The sequence below is a fragment of the Ranitomeya imitator genome, chromosome 1, assembly GCF_032444005.1.
Source record: "Ranitomeya imitator isolate aRanImi1 chromosome 1, aRanImi1.pri, whole genome shotgun sequence".
NCBI classification, from domain to species: domain Eukaryota; kingdom Metazoa; phylum Chordata; class Amphibia; order Anura; family Dendrobatidae; genus Ranitomeya; species Ranitomeya imitator.
Window position 1 is genome coordinate 119,076,461 of NC_091282.1, and position 25,347 is coordinate 119,101,807.

A 25,347-nucleotide genomic window follows, 5' to 3' on the forward strand; every position below is an offset into this window, starting at 1 on the left:
TCTAATCTTACGGGATTGGAAAGACAAGCGATCGAAGAATTGAAATCCTGGGAGGATGTCTTGTATAAACCGGCAGATAAAGGGGGTAACCTCGTCATCTGGCCGGTTGAATTATATGAGAAACAGGCTAAAATCTTATTGGATGATGTCAAATGCTATCGTAAGTTGCCATATAATCCCATCTCTCTGTTTCAGGCACAACTTATTGAAATTATGGAAAAAGCATTTGATCAAAATATCGTCTCTAAGAAACTGCTGGACAGAATTAAAGATCTGAAACCAAGGCTCCCAACCTTTTATTTAATACCTAAACTGCACAAAAACCCTGTGGATCCCCCTGGACGCCCTATTGTTGCAGGTAACGGGGGACTATGCGAAATCATTTCAGACATTGTTGACTACTTTCTAAGACCAATTGTCAGCACATTACCTTCGTACATTCGTGATACTACGTCGGCTTTGCAACGTTTGGATCAATTATCTCTTGAAGAAAATATGGTAATTGTGACTGCCGACGTTGAATCCTTATATACGTCCATTAAGCATAGTGACGGGTTACGAGCAGTCCGACAATTTCTTCTCTCTAGCAACTTGGATGGTCCCCTTGCTGAACTGATTTTGGTTTTGTTGGAGTTTTTATTACATCATAATGTTTTTATTTTTGACTCCCAAATTTTTCTTCAGTTACAAGGTACAGCTATGGGGGCCTCCTGCGCCCCGGCGTACGCGAATTTGTTTCTCGGGGCGTGGGAAAGAGGGATTTTCCAAGATGGCCTCATCCAAGAAATGAACAATGTTCATAATTGGATGAGGTACATCGATGATGTACTGTTTTTCTGGGAAGGCGACCTCAAGGGATTAGATATATTGATGCATAAATTGAATGACAATAACCAGAATATAAAACTGTCATTTACTTCCGGCAGAAGTATCGAGTTCCTTGACATCAAAATTACGACAGACCTGGAGGGACATATCATAACTGACATGTATAGAAAGCCGACATCAACCAACTCCCTACTAAGAGCGGATTCGTCGCATTTGAAATCTACTATCCGTGGCATTCCCATCGGCCAGTTTTTACGAGCTAAAAGGATATGCTCCAAAGACGCCTTCTTCGAAAAGCAAGCGGAAGATCTGACTGCTAGATTCGTACAAAGAGGGTACAGTAAAAGAACAATCAAAAGGGGATACCTACGAGCAGCTAAGGCCTCGCGTGATCAATTACTCTATGGTCCACCTAATGCGAAGAGTCATCAAAAGGATGAGGGACAGGTAAGATTCATCTCTACTTATAATAATAAGTGGCAAGAACTTACCACTATCATCCGCAAACATTGGGATGTGCTGAAGGTTGACCCTATACTTAAGAAAATCTTGCCTACACAGCCATCCTTTGTGGCAAAAAGAGCGGCTAACCTGAAAGACATTCTTGTCCACAGTCACTTTGAGCCCGGAAAAAAGGGAGGGAGAGAAAGGTCCACAAAAGGCACACGCAATGGATTTTTTCCATGTGGCCTTTGCAAAGGTTGTTTGAACCACGTTAAGGCCACTTCCTTTTCTAATCATGATGGCACTCGTCTTTATGAAATTCGTAAGAATCTTAGCTGCACATCCAAAGGAGTAGTCTATCAAGCTACCTGTACATGTGGCAAAATTTATGTGGGTCTTACTACCAGAGAACTCCGCATAAGGACCAGAGAACACGTAAGGGATATTGACAAAGCTAAAACTACTGATGACGCCAGCACTTTAAAATCACTACCGAGGCATTTTAAATTACATCATGGATGCCAGAGTAGTAATTTGACAGTTAGAGCCATAGACCAGGTACATATGGGAACCAGAGGTGGTGACCTTGGTAGAGCGCTAGCTCAACTAGAGAGTAGGTGGATCTTTCGTCTAGGAGCCATGAGCCCACAGGGTCTCAACGAAAATCTTGGATTTGCAGCATTTTTATAAGTATACCTTCTGTATTTACAGGCTGGTTTCCTTTTTATAAATTTTTGGGACTTCCTTTTTAGTGTGATTTTTTAGCTGTTACATTTGGTTTGTTGATATGTCACTAATTTTTGTATTTTATTTTTTTAATTAGATAAATCGGAGAGGATGTGTTATACGATGACCAATTTTTTTGTCCCCCACAGCCTGTGGAGGTATATCTCTATCTTATAGAATCTTGAAGATAGCAACCTATGGACGTATATACTTCTGGAGAAGAACAAGAAAATTGTAACAAGGAATAGAGAATTATGTATTTCCCCATATGCCTTGTATGTGGAATGTGTTTATATCATACTTGTAGGGGTTCTTCTCGCATGTACACTACATATGTAGTTTATTTTTTGCCTTTTTTAGACTGTATATATCTATAGGTATAGGTGCTATAAGTAGAATCCCTGTCTTTATAAAATATTTTTCTTCACACTTCCAATTTTTATTCTGAATTTTTAAGATTATAGGTGTATATTACTGTCCCCGTGTGGACTATACTATATTAACTACAGGCCCTACACTTTAGCACCTTGTAGGAGGTTTGTAATATATTTAATTACGTAGTTTTTTATCACCCTCCTCACCTCCCTTCCCCCTCCCTCCCCCCATTCTTAACTCTCACATCCCGTGTCCTCTCATTACATTATTTTCAATTTCACGTATAATTGATATTTTAATCTTTTAAACTTATATAGTTATGATATTTATCAGTGACACTAATTTCCCGTTTAGGGATATCACTGTAGATTGCACTTTAATAATAATAAATAATTTTTATTCACTCACTATTCATTTATTTATGTATTTATTTTTCTTCTTTCATATTCAGGTTCACTTTATATTAGTACAGACTGAGGTGGTACCTGCTATTACGCATTAGGGCTAAACAGGTGTATCTTCTGATCATTATACTTAGGCGGCTGCTATTTTCATTCCCCTCGCTGTGCGCATGCGCTCCATGGCTGTTACTCCGTGCCTTCCGGGAGCGCTCTATCCTGGAGACGCTTGCGATTCAGCTTGCGTTCCAATGAGCGCGATCCCGGAAGTGCTTGCTTTTATCTCCGGAGCAGCCAGGTGCCGCATGCGCCGCAATGCCACGGGACGCTTGTATTCTATGTTTGGTCACGCCTCCTCATTAATTTCCGTATTGTTATTGGTGGTGGGTGATATATAAGGATGGTTTTAGGTCACACTAGTCACGCCCCCGGAAGAAGCTAGGGCGAAACGCGGGGGCGCTCGTGGGAGCTGGATATCTGTGCACAGTCTGGTAATATTATATTACGTTTTTCTATTCCTCTGCCTTCTAGTCGCTACATTAGCAGCATTTATGGTGTGGGCGCAACTGTCTACGTATTTGGTACGGGTATAAGGGTAATACAGAGGCATTGAGTGGTATGAATAGCCCCCTCGTATATACTAATATTTTCCCGTTCCTTAGTTGATTCCTTCATGTCAGCGATTCACCAGTTCATACCGTAGTTGCTTGGCTATATGGTTAGTAAGACTTACCACAGTAGATGAGTACCTGTTGATACTTACCATTATATATATATACCTATAGTGCCGGGTATTTCTTCTCCCACTGGACACTTTGTTAAATGTATCACAAAATAGCCTTGTTATATATTTGTTTTTATTGATGTTTAATAAAAGTATTGTGTTTTATCATGATGGATCTCTTCTTGCGGTTAATTTAATGTTAGTCCGCCATTGATGGTCATATGTTAGTAGAAGTGCCATAGTTAGTGTATATATAGACTCTCTGGATTTCATGTACGTGATATTTGTAGTTTGATGTAAAACCTTCTCATGTACAGCACCATGGAATCAATAGTGCTATATAAATAAATAATAATAATAATGTAGTTTTTGGTAAAATTTATGCAGAAATATACATTTTTTGAAGGATTCACCAACGTTCAAGCATCACTGTATACTATAGTTACAAATGATATGTACAGTATCTGTGCATAAATTATGTTTTCTGTATCATAATGTTAGCCTATAACCCAACACTTCAGGCTCCAGACATCCTCTCAGCCCTCTTGATCATATTGTCTTTTTATTTCCTTTATTTTTATCTCTCATCTCGAATATGCATGTCCTGCCCTAATCGCAAAATCTGTCATCCACAAGTTGTCTGGATCCAATTACTTTGATAGATTGTCACATGTATTTTTGGATAGCCTGTTTGTGTATGGTTTATGAAGGAGATATGTAAATTAAGTCAATGATGTTAGCCAATAATTAAATGATCCATCAGGATTGAAAAAAATCAATCACTCATAATGGAGCGCCAGCTGCTTTTTCCTAAATTGAATAAAAGAGAAAATTAAAGCACAACCTCCAGGCCTGTCAATCTCGTTCCTCAATGTTCCCAAAAGTAATTTAACCAATACGGGCGACCAATCAACAAAATTTAGGACTTTTGCTTTGATGTCCATACCGCGACTCTACTAATAAGATTATATTTGAGATTGTGAGTTTGTCTTGCCTGTAGCCTTACCTCTTGTCTGTCGGGTATAGCTCCACAGTCACCACATCCAGAGAATTCCAGGCAGAAATAGTAAGACCATTGTAGACACACAACATTCCCACCATCATGGACTCACTGGTACCGAACCAAAGGAAGAAACAGCTTATGCCGGACAAAACCATGGATCCTCCTGAAAGGAAATACAGCAGGGAAAAGATATTAGACATATAGGACTCTTTCATTAAGTATTTTACAAGCCTGTCTTAATGAAGGTTCATGCAGGAGTAAGATGCACCCAATTCATTAAGAGGAGCACACGACTTAATGAATTCAGCCCATCTTATCAGTAGCTTGCACCTCCATGCACCTCACCAATAATGTTACTCCAAGAGTATACTTCTGGCATAAGATACACCACCAATGCGACTCTGGAAGAATTTGTTGGCAGACCTTGTCATGCCCTGTCCGGTCCATGCTTCACCAACTTTGGTGGATCTTGTCAGGACTGGCGTGAATACTCCAAAAGTCACAAAAACAGTTTTGCAACTTTTCAAAATTTGTACACCAGAAATCTGTCAAAAACACTGATAAATTTGGGTCATGGAGCCATTATTGCTTTGGCGCTGTTTTTATAGTTGTTTTTTTCCTCCTGTTTATGACTTGCTCCTAATTCTAATTTGCGACTTTTTTAAAAGTCATACATTGTTTTGTAAATGTACTTCAGTACCCCAAACCTCTCCCTGGAGTGATTTTATGTATGCCAGAAAAGATTGTGCAATGTTTGCACCATTTTTCCAAGTGTGTGACTGTTTGCACTAGAAAGTCTCCCCCCCCCAAAAAAAAGATAATTTTTACTTTGAGCAAAATTCGTCATTTGCGTGAACTTTGCACAAAAAACAACAATGAATGCCAAAAGTCAAAGAAGAAATGTGACATAAAAAAAACGTAAATGATAAAAAAAGGACCTTAATTTTTAATCGTAGGGCAGCCTCTGAACCATGCTGAAATATCTGAATCATGTCCATTACAATTGCAATGCAGCATTACCTATTACTATAGAGCAGGGGTGTCAAACTGCATTACTCGAGGGCTGCAAACAGGTCATGTTTTCAGGATTTCCTTGTACTGCACAGGTGATAATTTAATCACCTACACACATAATGATTGCAACACCTTGTGCAATGCTAAGGAAATCTTGAAAACACGCATGGTTTGCGGCCCTCGAGGAATGCAGTTTGACACCCCTGCTATAGAGTGTTTTGAAAGACGTGTTTAAAGATCTACTTCTCTGTCATATGGGCTTTTGTGTTTTGAAACAGACTGCAGATGATATTGGCGCAGTCCATTTCATTCCTGGTTAGGTTTTCCATGTGGCTGAAGGCCACAGGTTGCTAGTTAAAAACCCTGCAGTATAGGGTTTGGGTGGGTCAGGGTCAGAGTCAGTGTCAGTCTGGTGTTTGCTACAGGGCAGAGCAGTCGGCTCTGCAGAGCTCCAAACAGCCTGGGGAGCTGAGATGCCTCGCACCCACAGCGTACACAGTTTTGCAGTCACCCACAGTAACTTGTCAGAGGTGGACTAGCATGTTTAGTGACTGTAAACTGAAGGCTATGGTTCCCGGCTGCGATCTGGAGGATATCGTGTGCTGTGTTTTTTTGAGTTAAACATTAAAGAGACGTTTTGCTTTGAGCTTTGCTAGGTCACTGCCTCATCACTGCACAGAGTGCTACTGCTGCACTACAAGTGTAAAAAAAAAAAAAAAATCAAAGCTGGCATGAGATTTATAAAACTCCCATTCTTTTTGCCGGAGGTATAATATGCTGACATTTGTGGGCAAGAAAAATATGCAATGGAAAAAAGAACCAAATACTCATCATGTCGTGTCAACCTATCCTTAGATTACCGTTCCAAGCAAAGTTAATTTAATCCCTTTCCGCCATCGGGCGTAATAATATGCAGATGTCGGACACCCTCCCTTTGACGTGGGCTCCGGCGCTGAGCCCACATCTTTTCCGCAACATGTCAGCTGTTTTGAACAGCTGACATGTGTCTCTAACAGCTGCAGGTGGAATTGCGATCCACCCACGGCTGTTAACTAGTTAAATGCTACTGTTAAACTCTGACAGCGGCATTTAACACGAGTTTCCGGCAAGCGCGACGGAAATCCTGCTCATCGGTGCCTGTGTCACATGACCGCGGGTCGTCGATGGGTTAGCATGACAACCAGTGGTATCCAGCAGACCTCTATGGTTATCACTGCCGGATTACTATGAGCGCCACATTGTGGTCGGTGCTCATAGCAAGTGAGTAATTCTGCTGATCATCACCTGTATGTAGCAGAGCTGATCGGATTATTGCAACTTCTAGTCTCCCATGCAGACAATTGAAGCATGCCAGAAGTAAAAAAATAGTTTTTAAAAATATTACAAAAATAAAAAAATTTAAAAGTTCAAATCACCCCCTTTCATCCCATTCAAAATAAAACAATAATAAAAAAATCAGACCTTCACATATTTGGTATCGCCGCGTTCAGAATTGCCTGATCTATCAATAAAAAAGGATTAAACTATCGCTAAAAGGCGTAGTGAGAAAAAAGTAAAAACAGCAGAATTACGTTTTTTTGGTCGCTGCGGCATTACATTAAAATGCAATGATGGGCGATTAAAAGATCGTATCTGCACCAAAATGGTATCATTAAAAACTTCAGCTTGGCACGCAAAATATAAGTCAGCACTCAACCCAAGATCACGAAAAATGGAGACGCTATGGGTATCGGAATACGGAAAAGTGTTTATTTACTTATTTTTAACAAAGTTTGGAATTTTTCTTTCACCACTTAGACAAAAAACAACCTAGACATGTTTGGTGTCTATGAGCTCGTAATGACCTGGAGAATCATAATGGCAGGTCAGTTTTAGCATTTAGTGAATATAGTAAAAAAGCCAAACAAAAAAACGCTGTGGGATTGCACTTTTTTGCAATTTCACCGCACTTGGAATTTTTTTCCCATTTTCCAGTACATGATATGTTAAAACCAATGGTGTCATTCAAATTACAACTTGTCCCTCAAAAAACAAGCCCTCACATGGCCATTTTTACCAAAAAAATGAAAAAGTCATGGCTCTGGGAAGAAAGGGAGCAAACAATGTAAATGCAAAAACGAAAATACCTCCAGTCATGAAGGTGTTAGTATGGGATGCCTCCTTTTATCACTACATAAGGGATAGCAGCCTCATATTCCCATCGAATTCCATAGGATGAATTCAACTTTCAATCCTTTGATCAACACAATAACTATAAAGGGCATATTTGTTGCAGGTTGCCTTTAAGAAGTTGTTCACTACTTGAATATGGATGGCTTATACTCAGAATAGGCCATCCATATCTTAATCAATATGCTTGCAGTGCTGCCAGCAGCCGGCTGTATATCACTGCATACACTGTGTAATGGCTGTTCAGCTTCTATTCGACTCAATCCTAAGGGCTCATGCAGACATTCATGGATCTCGGTTCAATCACGGACCAAAAAGCACGGAATGGCTGCGGGTCTCCCAAGAATGACAGTTATATAGAATTATATGAAGCTGTCAAGCTTGGGATGGCAGATCTGCGGCCACTCCGTGATCCGACCGAGATCCATGGATGTCTGCATGAGCCCTAAGGATTGTCCAAAAGTGTCTAATTATTAGTGGACAACACTTAATTAGTTCACTTGCCAGAAGACTAATCTTAGTGTAACATACCCAGCATTGTTAATCTCCCAATTTTGTCCATCAAAAGAGCAGAGACAATGTTGCCAGGAAGGACGGCAAGCGTTCCCAGGAAATTTACAAAGTAGATCCAGTAGGCACTGTAGTCGTCATCAAATGTGATCTGGCATCCCACTTTCGGATCGTGAAATGTGCAATTTAGCAATTCGCTATCAGTGAACTTGTATTTTTCGAGGTCTGAAAAAAAACATGCAAATCAGAATAAAGGAGAAGATTTTCTTTTAATTATAACATTCAGACTTTCCTGTTTATATCTCTTAAAATTAAACTGTCAGCAGGATTTCACCCAAAAAACTAAAGATATGCTCATGTAGCTGGTTCAAAGACAAGTCCAGCAATACCTTTACATGACCAGTCCATTTCTCCATTACTGAAAAATCAGAATTTTAATTAATATGCAAATGATGCTTAAAGAGCGATGATAGATGTGAAGCCTCTGTCACTCCAGCTTATTTACCATGCAGTGCCGCCTCCTCCTGCTTGACTGACAGGCTTCTATGCTGTGTGACTTCAGGCAAAAGAACCCTTGGGGAACAAGGAGAGGCAGTGCTGGCTGGGGAAGAGATCTGGTTCTACCACAGTCATTCAACCTTCATTTGCATATCAATTCAAGCGCTAATTTCTCAGTAATGGAGGAGCGGACTGATCATGTAAAGGTATTGCTGAACATATTTTTTCTGAAAGGACTACATGCACATATAAATAATTTAAGGAGTAAAATCCTGCTGACACATTCCCTTTAAATGATTCAATTAGCCAGCTTTATTTATGCTAATTAGATTTTGGTCTCAAGCTATATAAAACCATCATGCACACTATAAAACGTTGTAATATAAAAAATCTTGCTTAATTAAGTTTCCATTCTACAATTTTTGTATTTCTGTTGTGCACCAGATGTCACTGTTCTCATATGGACCATAAGTGGAATATTACTGCAGTAATAAAGGAATATGATAGGTATATTTAAAAAAAAAAATGTATATATATATATATATATATATACGTATATGAATATATATATATTTATTATAAATATAATACAATACTGTTTAAAATATTTTAGCAATAATTTTGAAGGTATTCTTAATTAGTATTTTTCTGTCTCTGCCTAAAACTAATTGTTTATATATTTAGCTTTTCATATAAATATAACTTTACCTTTGATAATAAATAAGGTGAACAGCAGCATGACTGTATTGAATTTTTGCTTACAATTTTGCTCGTAGCAATAAGGCAGCACAGTGGCTCAGTGGTTAGCATTGCAACTCTTTGGTTTTGGGTTCAAATTCACCCAAAAACAACATCTGCAAAGAGTTTGCATGTTCTACCATGGGATGGAGTGGTACTGTGTAATCAGGAATACATATACGGGAAATATTCTCACCTGTGTTTACAAAATGTGAATGTATGAAGGTGCAGTTTCTAAAGTAGGTGTTCAGCGACGTCACATCCTCAAAATAACATCTCTCAAACAGTGAATCTTGAAATACGACTGATTTAAACTTCATTGAAATGAATCTGTGAATACAACATTATACAGAATGTAACTTAATATTAATAGACTAGATGGCAGCCCGATTCTAAAGAATCGGGAGTCTAGAATCCATATATACTTTATTTATTCAAATGTAAGAATAATACAATTAATAAATAATAGTAAGAAAGAACAAAAATAATAGGCAGTATATGGAGAAAACACCAAACAAAAGTTCAAAATTGGTGTGAAAATGTCACTGAACCACTTCACAACTAAATATATATAGTTTTGGTAAATGGTATTATCATTTTTTTGACGAAATTCGGCAGGAGCTTGAAGAGCAACGTCACTGGGCCCGCCTCCACGCAGTAGAAACTTGCTGTGAGGTAAAAATTCAAAAATCACACCAAAATGGCGGGCGGAGTGTGTCACAGTACGGCACGTTTCTGATTGGTCGCTCGCAGCAGGCGGCAACCAATCAGACACTGGACACTATTGACATCACTTATCTCCGGACATTAGCTCCGGACATTAGCTCCGCACATTAGCTCCGGACATTAGCTCCGGACATTAGCTCCGGACAAAGCCACGGAAGTTGGCAGAAATTGCAGGAAGTAGTATTCTAGGCAATTAATCTCCGGACATTAGCTCCGGACATTAGCTCCGGACATTAGCTCCGGACAAAGCCACGGAAGTTGGCACAAATTGCAGGAAGTAGTATTCTAGGCAATTATATATTAGATAAATGAATTAAGGCTTGCAAGAGACGTCAAAAGGAATAACAAGGATTTGGGGGATATGTCAAAAGTAAAAGAAAAGTCAAAGATGCTATAGGATTTTTACAGGATGAAAATGATAAAATGGTAAGAAAGGATGTTGAGAAGGCCAAACTTTTAAATTCCTATTTTGCATCTGTTTTCTCTCAGAAAGGAAATGTAACATCAACAGATTTTCACTGTCATATTAAATGAATAGAAGAATCAAGGCTATCTATAAACAGAAAGATAGTGAGGAAAGACGTAGCTAACATAAATGAATTCAAGTCTTCAGGTCCAGATGAACTGCACCCCAGAGTACTGAAGAAGATAGCAGAAGACATTTTTTAACCACTCTCCATAATCTTTGAAAATTCTTGGAGAACAGGAGAAGTCCCAGAAGACTGGAGAAGAGCAAATGTTGTTCCTATCTTCAATAAGGGGAAGAAGGTGGACCCAGGGAACTATAGGCCGGTGAGTATGACTTCTATACCAGGAAAGATCTTTGAACAAATTTTTAAACATGTATGTAAGTACCTGGATAAGAATGAAGTGATTAACAAGAGTCAGCATGGGTTTGTAAGTAATAAGTCATGTTAGACTAACTTAATTTCCTACTATGACAGAATCACTGACTGGGTGGATCAGGGAAATGCTGTAGTAAATTTTGACTTCAGCAAAGCATTTGACAAAGTATCTCGCGACGTCATTAAAGGTCCTTCACGCGCTGATTCTAAGGAAGGAAGGCTGCCGGTTAGTACCAGGGCGCGTCAGAGGGTAAGTATAGCAATATTTTTTATTTTAATTCTTTATTTTACACTTAAATATGGATCCCAGGGCCAGAAGGAGAGTTTCCTCTCCTTCAGACCCTGGGAACCATAGTATCCCATTGCACTGCATTGGGTTTTGTGTTTCGGCCGACCCCGACCCCGACTTTTCTATAGGATCGGCCGATTTCACTCGACCCGACTTTTGAGAAAGTCGGGTTTCGTGAAACCCGACCCGATCCTATAAAAGTAAAAGTCGCTCAACCCTACTATAGACCAATCTTCTGGTTATCGTCGCATCAAAGACAAAAGTGGGCATACCGCCAAAGAGGATAGACGTCTATTTCAGCCTATATTGCACTCTTGCTGCACACCGAGATAGCCTTTGAGAGCGGTGATGTGACATCAATGGAACACCTGTAGCTAGACTTATTTCACTGGCACTACAGAATGGGTCAATAATCGCAAGTTTTCAAATCTGACGAGATAATGCGGGCAATGCTAAAAACAGGCCTTCACGAGGGAACGTTACACTCCCTGGATTATGATGTGGGGTGGCACAATGTATGGTAGCAAGACCCCCTCTTAACTTAATTCCAAGTACAATAACAGCTCAGCATTACATTGATTTCGTCATGGAACCAATGTTGCAGCCATTTCTCCAAAATGTTCCATGAGCCATTTTTCATCATGACAATGCCAGGCTGCATGTTTCTTGTGCTATTGTGAACAGCATACATTGCCTAAGCCTGCTGGTATGGCCTGCAGTGTCTCCGGATTTGTTTCCCATCTATCACACATGGGACATCATTGGTCAGCAGTTGCAGAGATAAGTGCCATCAGTGGATCGTGATGATTTGTGGGTCCAAAAACATTCAGAGTGGCAGAACATTCCTCAGACAACCATTAATAACCTCATTGATAGCAGCCAAGACGTGTAACTATTTCTGCACATGGAGCTCATTCTTCATACTAATTAAAATGAGATGTTTTAAAAATGTTTTCATTTTTTTTTCATTTGCATATCCTTAACATGTCAATCAATCCTGTGGTTTCCATAACTCCACGACTTTTCTTACTTGGTGTTACAATGCTAAGGAGTATATATTTCCCATCATTTTAGCATATGGGTGGTTTGTAGCCTGGGTTCCCCATATTTGTAACCGGTTATGTGCATTACACAATAATTACACTAAGGAAAATAAGATTAATATACTATTGATGAAAGGAAGAAATGAAGATTAATACTTGTCATTGATGAACTCTCCACTTTTATGGATTTGGTTTTCAAGAGTAAAGTTAAAATGATAGTTTGAAATATTCTCTCCAGTGAAGTATTTCACTCTCAGTGCGTATTCATCCGCTTGCAGGTGTTTAATGACATCGGAGAACCAGACGGATAACCCATAGTATCTGAGAAGGGAGAGAAAGAAACCTATGAGATAATAAAGCCGTCCAAATGATATTGGTTGGGGTCTGACTATTCACATGTGCTAAGCTCAGCTGGAGCAATGCAGCAATATCTCACACAGCAGCTTAAAATATAGACATTGTAGGCAAGTACGAGCATTGAGGGCTCTTCAAACAGCCAGTTGGGAAGCATGCTGATAGATGGACCCTTACAGCCTAATATTGGTGGCCTATTCTAAGGAAAATTGGCCAATTTTCAAATAGTACTAGAAAAACTTTGCACTCAAGTGTGAATGCCGAGTTTTTCTACTAAGATTACCAAGGATTGGAACCCTACTCTGGAACCTCATTACCTGCTACCGGAGTGCAATATATTATTCAAAAATATTTAGAATTGAGAGTCCTCAGTGGTTGATACCTTTTAATGGCTAACTGAAAACATGGTAACAAATTGCAAGCTTTCGAGACTACTCAGGTCTCTTCATCAAGCATAGACTAATAGAAATTCTGAAGAATCACATATTTATGCACAACACAGCACAGAAAAATGCCACATATAAGACAGGTGATGTTAAGCAGAATTACCATTATGTGAATGATAAACAGTTATGTCCATAAATATTGGAACAGTTCATAGATAAGGAGTGTGAATGTTTTATTGTCCTCTGATTGGGGTCTGGTTCTATGTGATGGTGACCCCCACATGTTCTGAGGAGCAAATTCCTTAGTTGATGTAAAAAGACATGAATCCATGCGACACATTCACTCCTGCACTGAGAGTGTCAAAGGTCATCATCAGCTTATATTCCCCGACTCTTCTGTCTCTCTGAGATTTGAAGTTACCTTTTAATACAAGTTTAATACAAGTACAATAAAAGGTAACTTCAAATCTCAGAGAGAGGACCCGTAGAAGCGCTGTTTCAAGCGCAAAACGTCCGTCGTCTCCTCCTGCACACTCCTCTCACTGCCCTGTTCCCCCCGAGCCGTGAAGATGTTTGTCTATATTTAAATATAGGAACTTCTGACTACAGGACCGGTGAGTGCTGCCGCGTTTGTTCTATGATTTAACATATCTTATATCTGATGAGGCTCACCTCTTTATTTTGAAAATCCATGTTGCAATGGCTGTTTAATCCTGATATTAAAATGAGTGTTTTATGAGTCTAGCTGCAAAGCGAAATATCTCATAAATCCTTCACTGACAGCTGCAGCTTGTACTGAGCAGTGTGAGATTTCAGCATCAGCAAGGGGAGGAGGGACACTGAGGAGCCGTCAATAATTCTAAGTGGGCGAAGATTGAGTTAAAGTTTCGTAAAGAATTTCACAGCCATTGTGATATGGATTTCCGAAGTAAATGCAACAAACTCATCAGGTTTAAATGATCTAGTTAAAGGGATTGTCTCTCAAAATAATGTTTTAAATAGTCAATAGAAACTGTGAAAAGAACTGCAATAAACATTAATTAAAAAGTGTGTGGATTTGTAATTACATTACATTTTATTTTCAAAAGTGATTTGAAAAACCCAATAACAATAGTACGGAATCTCAGAGACATATAACCACCAAAACAAGAAACAGAGATCCCTAAAAAATAACTTTTAATGATACCATTAAAAAACTATATTTATCCAAGATATTAAAACAGTATTAAATGTACCTAATGGGCCCTAGAATGAACTACAATGAGTCCTACCTGGCAGTGGAGGTTGACACCCTACTTTTCTGCGGTTGGCGCCCCCACTCCTCGACGGCTAGTGGAGGTTGGCACCCTACTTTACTGCGGTAGGCGCCTACCGCAGTAAAGTAGGGTGCCAACCTCCACTGGCAGGCAGGTGATTAGTATAGGTGTTGAGAGTAGGGCGTATTTAGCCTTTCTTCTATTTTAGGTCCTTAATAGGGCCTTAAAGGGTTAGCCGTCGAGGAGTGGGGGCGCCAACCGCAGAAAAGTAGGGTGCCAACCTCCACTGCCAGGTAGGACTCATTGTAGTTCATTCTAGGGCCCATTAGGTACATTTAATACTGTTTTAATATCTTGGATAAATATAGTTTTTTAATGGTATCATTAAAAGTTATTTTTTAGGGATCTCTGTTTCTTGTTTTGGTGGTTATATTTTCAAAAGTGCCATAATTACATTACATTTTATTTTCAAAAGTGCCATATAGTGTTTTTCCTCTTGATGGAGAATAAGCCTACTTTTATTGGTGGCTCTGGGGCTTCCAAGCTCTGTCATTGCTCATGCTGCATATTGATTTGACTGTGAAAAGGCTGATAATTTGTGATAATGAGAGGAGGAGAACTATAGTAAATGGAGTAGATTTAACAAGCGGGAATAAATGAGAGAAGAAAGCTAAGAAGAAGACGATAGATAGAAAATATATGGAAGGATAGATTATAGATAGATCGATAGACAGATAGATAGGGCCGTATTTGCCACTATGCACTTGAGGGCATGTGCCTAGGGTGCCAGGATGTGGGGAGCGGCACCAAGTTTTTTTTTTAAGTCCTGGGTTGGCCGCCCGTCCACCTTCTTCAAGATATCATACTCACCCTCCCTCAGCGGTGCCTGCAAGTCCGATGGTCTCAGCGCCACTTCACTCATATGTGACTTTCATACTTGTGGTCCTGTGATAACGAGCTTCTCTTCCTGCTTCTCTCAGTTTTTCACTGAACATTGAGAGCATTAGGGAGATCAACTCGTTGGTACATGACTAAGTTCAAATCGCGTATGTCCTGTGGGGGGAGGGCGCCAAACTGAATTCTTGCCCCGGGTACCAGAAACCCTAGATACACCTCTGCCGGTATGCTACTGCGAGTGGCGATTACCAGGTCCGGTAGAGGGATGTCTGTGCACAGTGCAGCACAGGCAGTGAGGCAGGGACTGAGGGTGTGCACAGAGAGAATGGAGACCTGGAGACAGCCCACCCCAGTCTACGCCGTAGCCTGGAGCCCTCATTATCGTAGGAATATGTCAGTTTATAAATTGTTTTTCTAAAGCTTTATAGTGCAGTTTTAGGTCAGAGAGGGATGAGCTAGCAAGGTGCAGGGACAGGTAGTGATGGCTACTTGCAGACATGTGCGGCACTTGCGGTATTGCACTTGCAGTGAGACAAAAAAAACACTGCTAGCAGCATTTTTTTCCATTGCTGCAAGTACCGCATTTGCCGGATCGCGGCAAAACCACAAGTGCCGCACATATCTGCAAGTCCCATAGGGAATGAATGAGGCCGAACGCAGTATTGCCGTAAGTGATCCGTTACGCAGCAGATGCGGAAAAACTGCCGGATCTGCTGCAAAAGGCTACCTTCACATCAGCGATTTCAGCCTAAGTCACTGCCGATAGTGTCATGCTCACCAATGGAGGAGGCAGCACTAAAAGTGCCTAGGGCAGCAGAAACTCTAAATACGGCCCTGTAGATAGGTAATAGATTGATAGATGATAGATACAGTAGATAGATAATAAATAGATAGAAAAACATAGAAAATTGGGACAGCACTTTACCAATAGGTGGGTGCACGCCTCCCAGACAAAATATAAAAAAATGCAGGCAGCACTCCATAGCTTAAAGGTGAAAAAAATGCGGTTTTATTTCAAACCCACATGCTGTGGCAACATTTTGGCTCAAATGAGCTTGGCCAAGGCTTGAAAAAGGCTCATTTGAGCCGAAATGTTGCCACAGCATGTGGGTTTGAAATAAAACCGCATTTTTTCACCTTTAAGCTATGGAGTGCTGAAGAAAGAAAGAAAGAAAGAAAGAAAGAAAGAGAGAGAGAAAGAAAGAAAGAAAGAAAGAAAGAAAGAAAGAAAGAAAGAAAGAAAGAAAGAAAGAAAGAAAGAAAATAAATTAGAGCAGCACAAATATGAAAAAAGAAAAATCGGGTGCAAAGTCCCCCAGGCACAGACCAAACCTTAATTGTAGAAATCCAAAAAATGGAGGCAACACACCATTCTCAGTGAAAAAGGTCCTTTTTTCACTAGAATGGTGTGCTGCCTCCATTTTTTGGATTTATAGAAGGATACATAGATAACATATAGATAGATAGATAGATAGATAGATAGATAGATAGATAGATAGATAGATAGATAGATAAGGAGTTATAGGCTGATCCTTCTCAAAGGAGTGAGTAAAGAGGCAGAGCATAGTGAAAATTACACTGGAGAGGCATTGATAATACAAAAAAAAATAATTTATGTATATTATTGCAGAGTTGTATTTATTTTTAATTTGTTGTCTAACCAGTAACCACTTTAATGAAGTTTGCAGTTTGTATTCTGAAATCTGGTGACAGATCCGCTTAATCTAATTACCGTGAGTGGTGAGTACTTGGGGTAATGATAAATAAGGATTAATGGATGAGTAGAGCAGTTTATTGTATCTTCCTGATTCTCGTGCCAATATTTGATGATTTTGAAATCACTATAGCGTTTTCGTATAACATATGTAAAAAACAATAAATTGCAGTTTTTCTAAATGTAAAAGAACTTTATGGGATCAAAGGCAAAACCTACCCGAATGACAGCGAGAGCCAAACTACTGTCAGTTTCATTGTGTTTTCTTTGACAGGATAGTCAAAGCATTTCATGAACGTTGCCCAAATCTGTAAAATAATGAATAATATTAACAATAATGTAAGTAAATTATAGAACACATCACAATACAGTACATTTCATATGAAAAGATAAGGGTAATTAGGGGGCTAAAAAATTACAGGCTTTCATTTTAATTAATTTTCATAGAGAATGTGAAATGGAAGAAGTGTAGGAGGGACCGTCATCTACTGGCTTATTAGTGAGATTAAGTATCATCAGGTTAAGTTACCCTGCCATTCATTACACAATGCTTCTCCTCTTAGAGAGAGATAAGTAAAAGTTTGGGGAAATTTCAACTGTATGCAGAAAATAATTCCTTAGTGAACTCTTTCCCAAAATTGTATTTTTACCTTATACTTATGTACATTGTAGCTATGGGAAAGAGTTGAAGCTGTGGGGTGACCCACATGGGTTTTATACTTTAGGGGATGTAAGGGCGCTTATACTAAAGAAGATTCTGTGATAGAGTAAGAAGGAGGAGGATCCTTGAATAGTGTACAATCTGTAACAGAGCTCATTATTATTATTTTACTCACTTATATGGCGCTATTAATTCCGCTGCGCTTTACAGACATTATCGCCACTGTCACCATTGGGGCTCACAATCTAGATTCCCTATCAGTACGTGTTTGGAGTGTGGGAAGAAACCGGAGTACCCGGAGGAACCTCTGTGCGAGAGGCTCGGAGCACAGACGCATGACACGTGGCTTCTGCTCGCAGCAGAGAAGGAGCCAAGGGTCATTAGCATATCGCTCCCCATGCTCTTGCATCGGATGCAATACGCTAGTGTGACACCAGCCTAAAACTGAGCCGTGGTGCGGGATTTAAATCTGCAACATATCAATTTCTCTTGAGGGTACTTGAGTTTTATGTGCAGATTTTACCCATAGACTTGTATTTTATGCGAAAAATCCACAGGTTAAAAATAGCTATGCATATCCATAAAATCTGCACTAGAGTGTATCAGAAAAATTTTGTCGAAACCAACATCAAAAAGAAGACAACTTTATAGAATGACATATATAAAAAAAGAGGAAAACTGCATCAAAACCGCATGTAAAAAATGCAATATAAAACGCAAGTAACCTAATTTACTTAGGGCAGAGACAGACTGCCGAATACCAAATGCGATAATCGCATCGCACTGCACTGACTGGCCTGGCACCTCTCCTGACCTGAGCAAGACTGTGTGATGTATTTCTATGCATCAGTCAAGCTCAGGTCAGGAGAGCCGACAGTACGAGGCTTACGATGACATTCTCACATGAGAAATACGGCAGTCTGTCTCTGCCCTTAGAGTAGGAATTCTGCAGAAAATCTGCAACATAACAAACTCACCCAAAACTCATCTTGGGAACAAAGCCTAAAACAGTGATCCATCTATTGTAATATTGATTTCAGCAGTGAGTACTAACGTTGCACCAATGTAACTATGCCCCTGGTTATGGGTCCCAAGCATCTTTCTTGCCTGCCAATGTCCTGGTCATATAACTTCCTCCTTGGACATACTGCTGTGTATGATATGGTATAATTGCCTACCTCCTACCTATCTTCTTTCCCAGATTGTTTTATAAAGAAGCCAGTTCCAGAACCTAATAGACTTGTGAAAATAATGTGCAGGGTGGCACAATGCCCTATTTGGACTGCCATCTGCTAAATATTTTAAAGGATGAATGCCCTGGACTTAGTGCAACTTGCACTTTTGGTAGCTAATATTAGCTAATGCTGGGCTTGCTTTTTAAGACTGCTGGCAGATTTTTATCTAAGCAAGCTTGATTTAACTAGTTAAACAGAAGAAAAGGATTTGTGGATATAATCACAAAAGATAACATTGCCGGAATCTGGCTAATCACAGATTAAGCAGACCTCTGATGTTGTAAATCTAGATGACTTTAATACTAGTAGATCTGTATCACTGGTTCCATACTGGTCTGAACCCAGAATAGGATTAAAGAGGATTATATCAGAGATTGTATTTTGCTTTGGGATGATGTAAAGGATAGACCCATGTTTTATTCAGTGCTTAAAAACAAGTTATCGCTAGTGATAACTATTCTATACTTGATCGAGTGTCAGGGTGCTCGGGCAAGCTCGATACTTGTGGGAGTGTGATGGGTGCTCCAGTGCCATGCTCGAATCCCCATCTCACATGTTTCGCAGCTGTTAGACAGCCTACAAACAAACAGGGATTGCCTGCCATACACAGTAATGCCATAGCCATGTTGGCTACAGGCATTGCTGTGATTGGTTTGCCGCAATGCAACATCGGATCTTATAGAAGACCAAGTGACGTGATGCTCGGCACACTGTCCTCTCTGGAATAGATGATAATCCCACCTACCGCTTAATGCCTGTGAAGATATTTACCATCCATGTTGCTGGCACCGAGAGATGGGCATGGGTAGAAAATATTAATTTTGAACTTACATCTGCTTAACTGGCCTGCGCTTGGCTCTCACTTCTCCGATGCTGACATCAACCGGAGAAGTGAGAGCAATAATCGTTACACATCCTCAAAGGGCTGCCCAAGCCGTATTTCAAGATACCATTAGTATAGTACAAAATAAAATCAATTGACAGATTCCTTTTAGCATATTAAATAAATAAATAAAACCGCTAAGGTAAAGCAGACAGTCGAAAGCCTATATTATCATGCTGGGAAGGTCCATAGTTATTTGGCCCTTCCCAGCCTAAAAATACCAGCCCACAGCCGCTCCAGAAGTGGCACATCATAATAGATGCAAGTATTTTGGGGCTTTGCCTGGCTTTTCCCAATTGCCCTGGTGAGGTGGCAATTGTGGTAATGTTTTGGGGTTGATGTCAGCAACTGGCTGACAACAAGCCCTGCTGTTATTAATGGAGAGGTGACAGACACTGCCATTACTAACCCAGTAGTAAAAAGAAATAAATACACACAAAACATCTTTATTTGAAAAAATTACTCCCCAACAAGTTCCCTCTTTCACTAATTTATTCAAATAAAAAACCTGTAGGTCATTCGCAGTTTACATGGAAGTCCGATGACGATCCCAGACTCTGTCGTCCAAAATCTATGATTTCAAATAAAGTTTTTTTGTGTCTGCGTTTATCTTTTTTTTACTACTGGGTTAGTAATATGGGTGTCTGACCGACACCTCTCCATTGCCAACATCAGAGCTTGATGTCAATCAGCTGCTGACATCAACCCCAAAACCCAATACCTCGATTGCCACCGCACCAGGGCAATTGGGAAGAGCCAAGGTAAAGTATCAGAATTGGCACATCTAATGTTATGCGCCACATCTGGGGAGGATGCGGGCTGGTATATTTTGGCTGGGAAGAGCACAATAACAATGGACCTTCCCAGCCTGATAATATCAGCTCTCGGCTGTCTTCATTACCTTGAGTGGTTATCAAAAATAGGTGGGTCCCAAAGTAATTTGTTTTCATTTATTTATTTAGTCATAAAAAGCTCCACACACAATACACTAAAGGGTGCAATGTTATGTTGGGGTATTGCAAAATTATCTATCTATCTATCTATCTATCTATCTATCTATCTATCTATCTATCTGTGTCTGTCTCTCTTTATTTAAGCTTTTTTCCCTTTTTTGAACTAGCTTATACTGTACTCTGAAATACTTTGGTGCACTTGCACTCCTTCAAAAATGAGAAAATCCAATTTCTATCACTAGTTCATAATCACTCAAAGATCACCCATGTAATTTTTTATGGCATCAAATTACCTAATATACTGTTAAGGACTGGCGGAACGCACCAAGTATAGATGATATGAAACTAGGTGCGTTCGCAGTCCGAGGTCCACCGTGCAGGTAAAAACCCTGCTGCTAGTAAGACGGACTATATGGCGGTACTATAAGTATACACGCACGGGTTAACTTCACCCTGCGTGAAGGAAGCGATCCTGTTGAGTCACAGGACCGCGGTACCGCACATAGAGCGCGAGCCAGAAGTCAGCGAACACAACCCCAACACAGGATTGAAGTCCGATTAGACCACTTGCTGGCACAACACCGCAACTGGGTGTGTAAGGAAACTATTACAATAGTATATAAAGGCACGAGAGTGCATGCAGTGCCGCACTGACGGACGCCACTAACCACCCAGGCTTGGGTAAGGAAAGCGCAGAGGAAGCGCACGGCGCCGTACAGGCGGTCACAGCAACTAGACGCTGTTATGTGTGTAACGTGCTGTTGGATAAGTCGGGCGCTAGATAGCAAACATACACCTTCCGCGAACAGTCATCCAATAGGGAGGGTATTTTAAAGAGCGACTTTCACTCACAACACACACACATATTATCAAGACAATACTAGCGCATGGCCGTGCGGTCATGCGCAGTTTATATAGTTGCAGCACAGGAAGCTGCTACCGAAGTTTTGCCCTTTCAGGACCTTCCTGGAGGACCAATGGAATGTGCTGCAGTACATGAGCATGTGACCCTTGATCTCCAACGGGAGATCTTGCCCTGGGCATGCTCAGTGTGTGAAAATAAGGACTTAGTCCCAGAGAAGCCTGCTCGCCGCAGATCAGTGCAGGGTACAACAGGAGAGCCAGAAAAGGCAGTAGTAACCCTCTGCACAGAATCAGTCCCAGCAAGACGCTGGGAGCGACGCCTCCGCTGAGCAGACCCCACTGCGGCTGATGCAGAATGGGAGACCGCAGCAGACACGGATCGAGATTCCTCCTGTGCAGCAGAGGAAACTCGACTCCTAACATTACCCCCCCTCCTAGGGCCCCCCCTCCTTGAGCCTCACTACGCTCAAAAGCTGCAATAAGCAGCGGAGCCCGAATGTGCTCTACAGGCTCCCAGGTTCTATCCTCTGGGCCGTGACCCTTCCAGTCCACCAGATAAAATTTCTTGCCACGTACCACCTTGCATCCCACAATAGCATTCACCTCAAACTCATCCGTGGATGAACCCGATGTCCCAGCAGATGACTCAGAAAACCAGGACAAACGAACGGGCTTTAAGAGGGAAACGTGAAAAGTATCAGTGATACCAAGGCGTGGAGGAATAGCCAAACGGTAGACCACAGGGTTGACCTGGTCCAGAACCTTAAACGGGCCAATGTAGCGAGGAGCAAACTTAGTGGACTCAACTCGCAGCCTGATGTTACGGGCGGAGAGCCACACTAAGTCGCCAGGAGCAAAGACCGGAGTGGGGCGCTGGTGTGTATCAGCCAAAACCCTCATTCTCTCCTTGGAGGCCCGGATGGCATCCTGTGTGCGGTCACGTGCCTCCACCGCCCAGTCTGCCACCCTAGAATCGGTGGATGACACGGGCATGGGCACAGGGACACGCGGATGCTGGCCGTAATTAAGGAGAAAAGGAGTCTGACCAGTGGAATCGGCTACGGCGTTGTTCAAGGCAAATTCCGCCCAAGGTAGCAAAGATGCCTAGTCGTCCTGCCTAGCAGAGACGAAATGACGCAAATATGTCACCAGAGTCTGGTTGGTTCTCTCCACCAACCCATTCGTCTCGGGATGGTATGCAGAGGAGAGGTTTAACTCTATGCTGAGTAAACGGCAGAGCTCTCTCCAAAACCGAGACGCGAACTGGGGACCCCGATCGCTGACAATCTTATCAGGCATACCATGCAATCGGAAAACGTGCTTAATGAACAACACCGCCAAGGCCCGTGCTGAAGGTAACCGAGGAAGCGGCACCAAATGCACCATCTTAGAGAAATGGTCGGTGACAACCCAAATAATGGAGCAGCCACGCGACTTGGGTAAGCCCACCACAAAGTCCATCCCGACCATCTCCCAGGGCCTGTCTGCCACCGGTAGAGGGTAAAGCAACCCAGCAGGCCGTTGCCGAGGAGACCGATTCTGGGCGCAGGAAACACACGCCTGAATATAGTCCCTGATATCTTGGGCCATATGCGGCCACCAGTATGTTCTCGCCAAAAGCTCAGATGTCCTCTTGGTCCCAAAATGCCCACCCACTCTGGAGGAGTGAGCCCAAGAGAGAACCTCCGGTCGCAAGTTAGCTGGCACGAAAGTCTTGCCCGGGGGCACAGACTCTAGCGAAACCGGAGCTACAGTTCTCAGGCTCTCAGAAGGGACAATAAGCCGAGGCTCCTCCTCCTCCTCAGATGACACTACGGAGCGGGAGAGAGCATCGGCACGAACGTTCTTCTCCCCAGAGAGAAAATGGAGAGTAAAATGGAACCGGGAGAAGAACAGGGACCATCTAGCCTGGCGAGAATTCAGCCGCTGGGCCGTTTGTAGATATACCAAGTTCTTGTGGTCAGTGAAGACTTGGAAGGGAAAGTGAGCTCCCTCCAAGAGATGTCTCCACTCTGAAAAAGCCAACTTCATGGCTAGCAACTCCCTGTCCCCGATGGAATAATTCCTCTCCGCTGGTGTGAAGGTCTTGGAGAAGAAGAAGCAAGGATACTTCCGACCTTGAGCATCCTTTTGGAAAAGGACTGCTCCAGCACCAACAGATGAGGCATCCACCTCCAATATAAATGGTTTATCAACATCGGGGCGATGTAGGATGGGAGCGCTAGCGAAATGAGACTTGATCGAGAGAAAGGCTTTGGAGACCTCCTCTGACCAAAACTTGGGATTTGCTCCCTTTTTGGTGAGGGCAACCAAGGGAGCTACCAAAGTTGAGAAGTGTGGAATGAACTGGCGATAGTAATTAATGAACCCCATAAAGCGCTGCACCGCTTTAAGAGAATGGGGTTCCTGCCAGTCCATTACAGCCTGTAGCTTGGCAGGATCCATAGCCAAACCCTGGGCAGAGATGATATAACCAAGGAATGGCAAGGACTCCTGCTCAAACACACACTTCTCCAACTTGGTGTAGAGGGAGTTTGCCCGTAAGAGGTCGAAGACTTTGCGAACATCTCTCCGATGGGAGTCAATATCTGGAGAGAAGATGAGAATATCATCCAGATAGACTACGACCGAGGTGGTGAGCATATCCCGGAAGATGTCGTTCACAAAGTCTTGGAAAACGGCTGGGGCATTACAGAGCCCGAAGGGCATCACCAGATATTCATAATGCCCATCCCTGGTGTTAAAAGCCGTCTTCCATTCATCCCCCTCACGGATGCAAATCAGGTTGTAAGCACCCCGCAGATCTAACTTTGTAAATACCCTCGCTCCCCGTAGCCTATCAAACAGCTCAGATATCAGGGGTTCTTAACGGTGATGGCGTTAAGACCCCTGTAGTCTATGCATGGACGTAAGTCTCCAGTCTTCTTCTGTACGAAGAAGAACCCAGCCCCTGCCGGTGACACTGACTTCCTAATGAATCCTCTTGCCAGATTCTCTTGGATATACTGAGACATTGCCTCCGTCTCCGGGAGAGATAACGGATAGACTCGACCCCGTGGAGGCTCAGCACCAGGCAAGAGGTCAATAGGACAGTCATAGGGGCGGTGAGGCGGAAGGGTCTCCACAGCTCTTTTGGAGAACACGTCTGCATAGGGCCAATAGTGCTTGGGGAGAGAGGAAAGATCTGCGGGTACCTGTGTAGTAGCAACCTGAACGCACTCCCTCAGACATCTACCCTCGCAGGATTTACTCCATCCCAAAATTCTCCCAGAGGACCACTCAATATGAGGAGAATGGTAGCGAAGCCATGGTATCCCCAACAGGACCTCATCAATTCCCTCAGGAATGACTAATAGGGAGATTATCTCCTGATGTGATGGAGACACAGAAAGCGTGAAAGGAATGGTTTGGTGGGTAATCTGTGAGGGTAGTGTTGACCCATTTACCACTCAAACAGTTACTGGCTTGGCGAGCATCACCAAGGGTATTGCGTGACGCTGGGCAAAAGCGGAAGACATAAAGTTACCCTCTGCCCCAGAATCCACGCATAGTTCGACCATAAGAGTGGATGGGCCTATGGTAATTGTCCCCTTGAAGGAGAACTTTGAGGCAAACGTCGCCGTGTCTAGTGTACCTCCTCCAACTGCCACTAGACACTGACGTTTCCCCGACCGCTGAGGACCCTTGGAGGCAAGATGTCCTGACTGCTGGCAAACATGACGGACCTTATGTGCACGGGCGGACAGAGATTTGGATCCCGCTCGTGTCACCTCTAAGGCCTCATGTGATTTGGATGCCTGGATTGGAGATTCCA

At 41.9% G+C, this 25,347-nt stretch overlaps 1 protein-coding gene across 1 annotated transcript in view; it reads right to left on the reverse strand.

Annotated features, from left to right (window-relative positions):
* The window catches only part of SV2C (synaptic vesicle glycoprotein 2C), a 364,181-nt gene that overhangs the window by 6,816 nt on the left and 332,018 nt on the right, over positions 1–25,347 (reverse strand). Inside the window, exons 8-12 of the mRNA XM_069750127.1 lie at positions 17,157–17,245; positions 12,487–12,651; positions 9,624–9,757; positions 8,213–8,416; positions 4,502–4,661 (exon numbers count right to left, since the gene is read on the reverse strand). Coding sequence (XP_069606228.1) covers positions 4,502–4,661; positions 8,213–8,416; positions 9,624–9,757; positions 12,487–12,651; positions 17,157–17,245 — 752 coding nt within the window. The remainder of the gene's footprint in view (positions 1–4,501; positions 4,662–8,212; positions 8,417–9,623; positions 9,758–12,486; positions 12,652–17,156; positions 17,246–25,347) is intronic.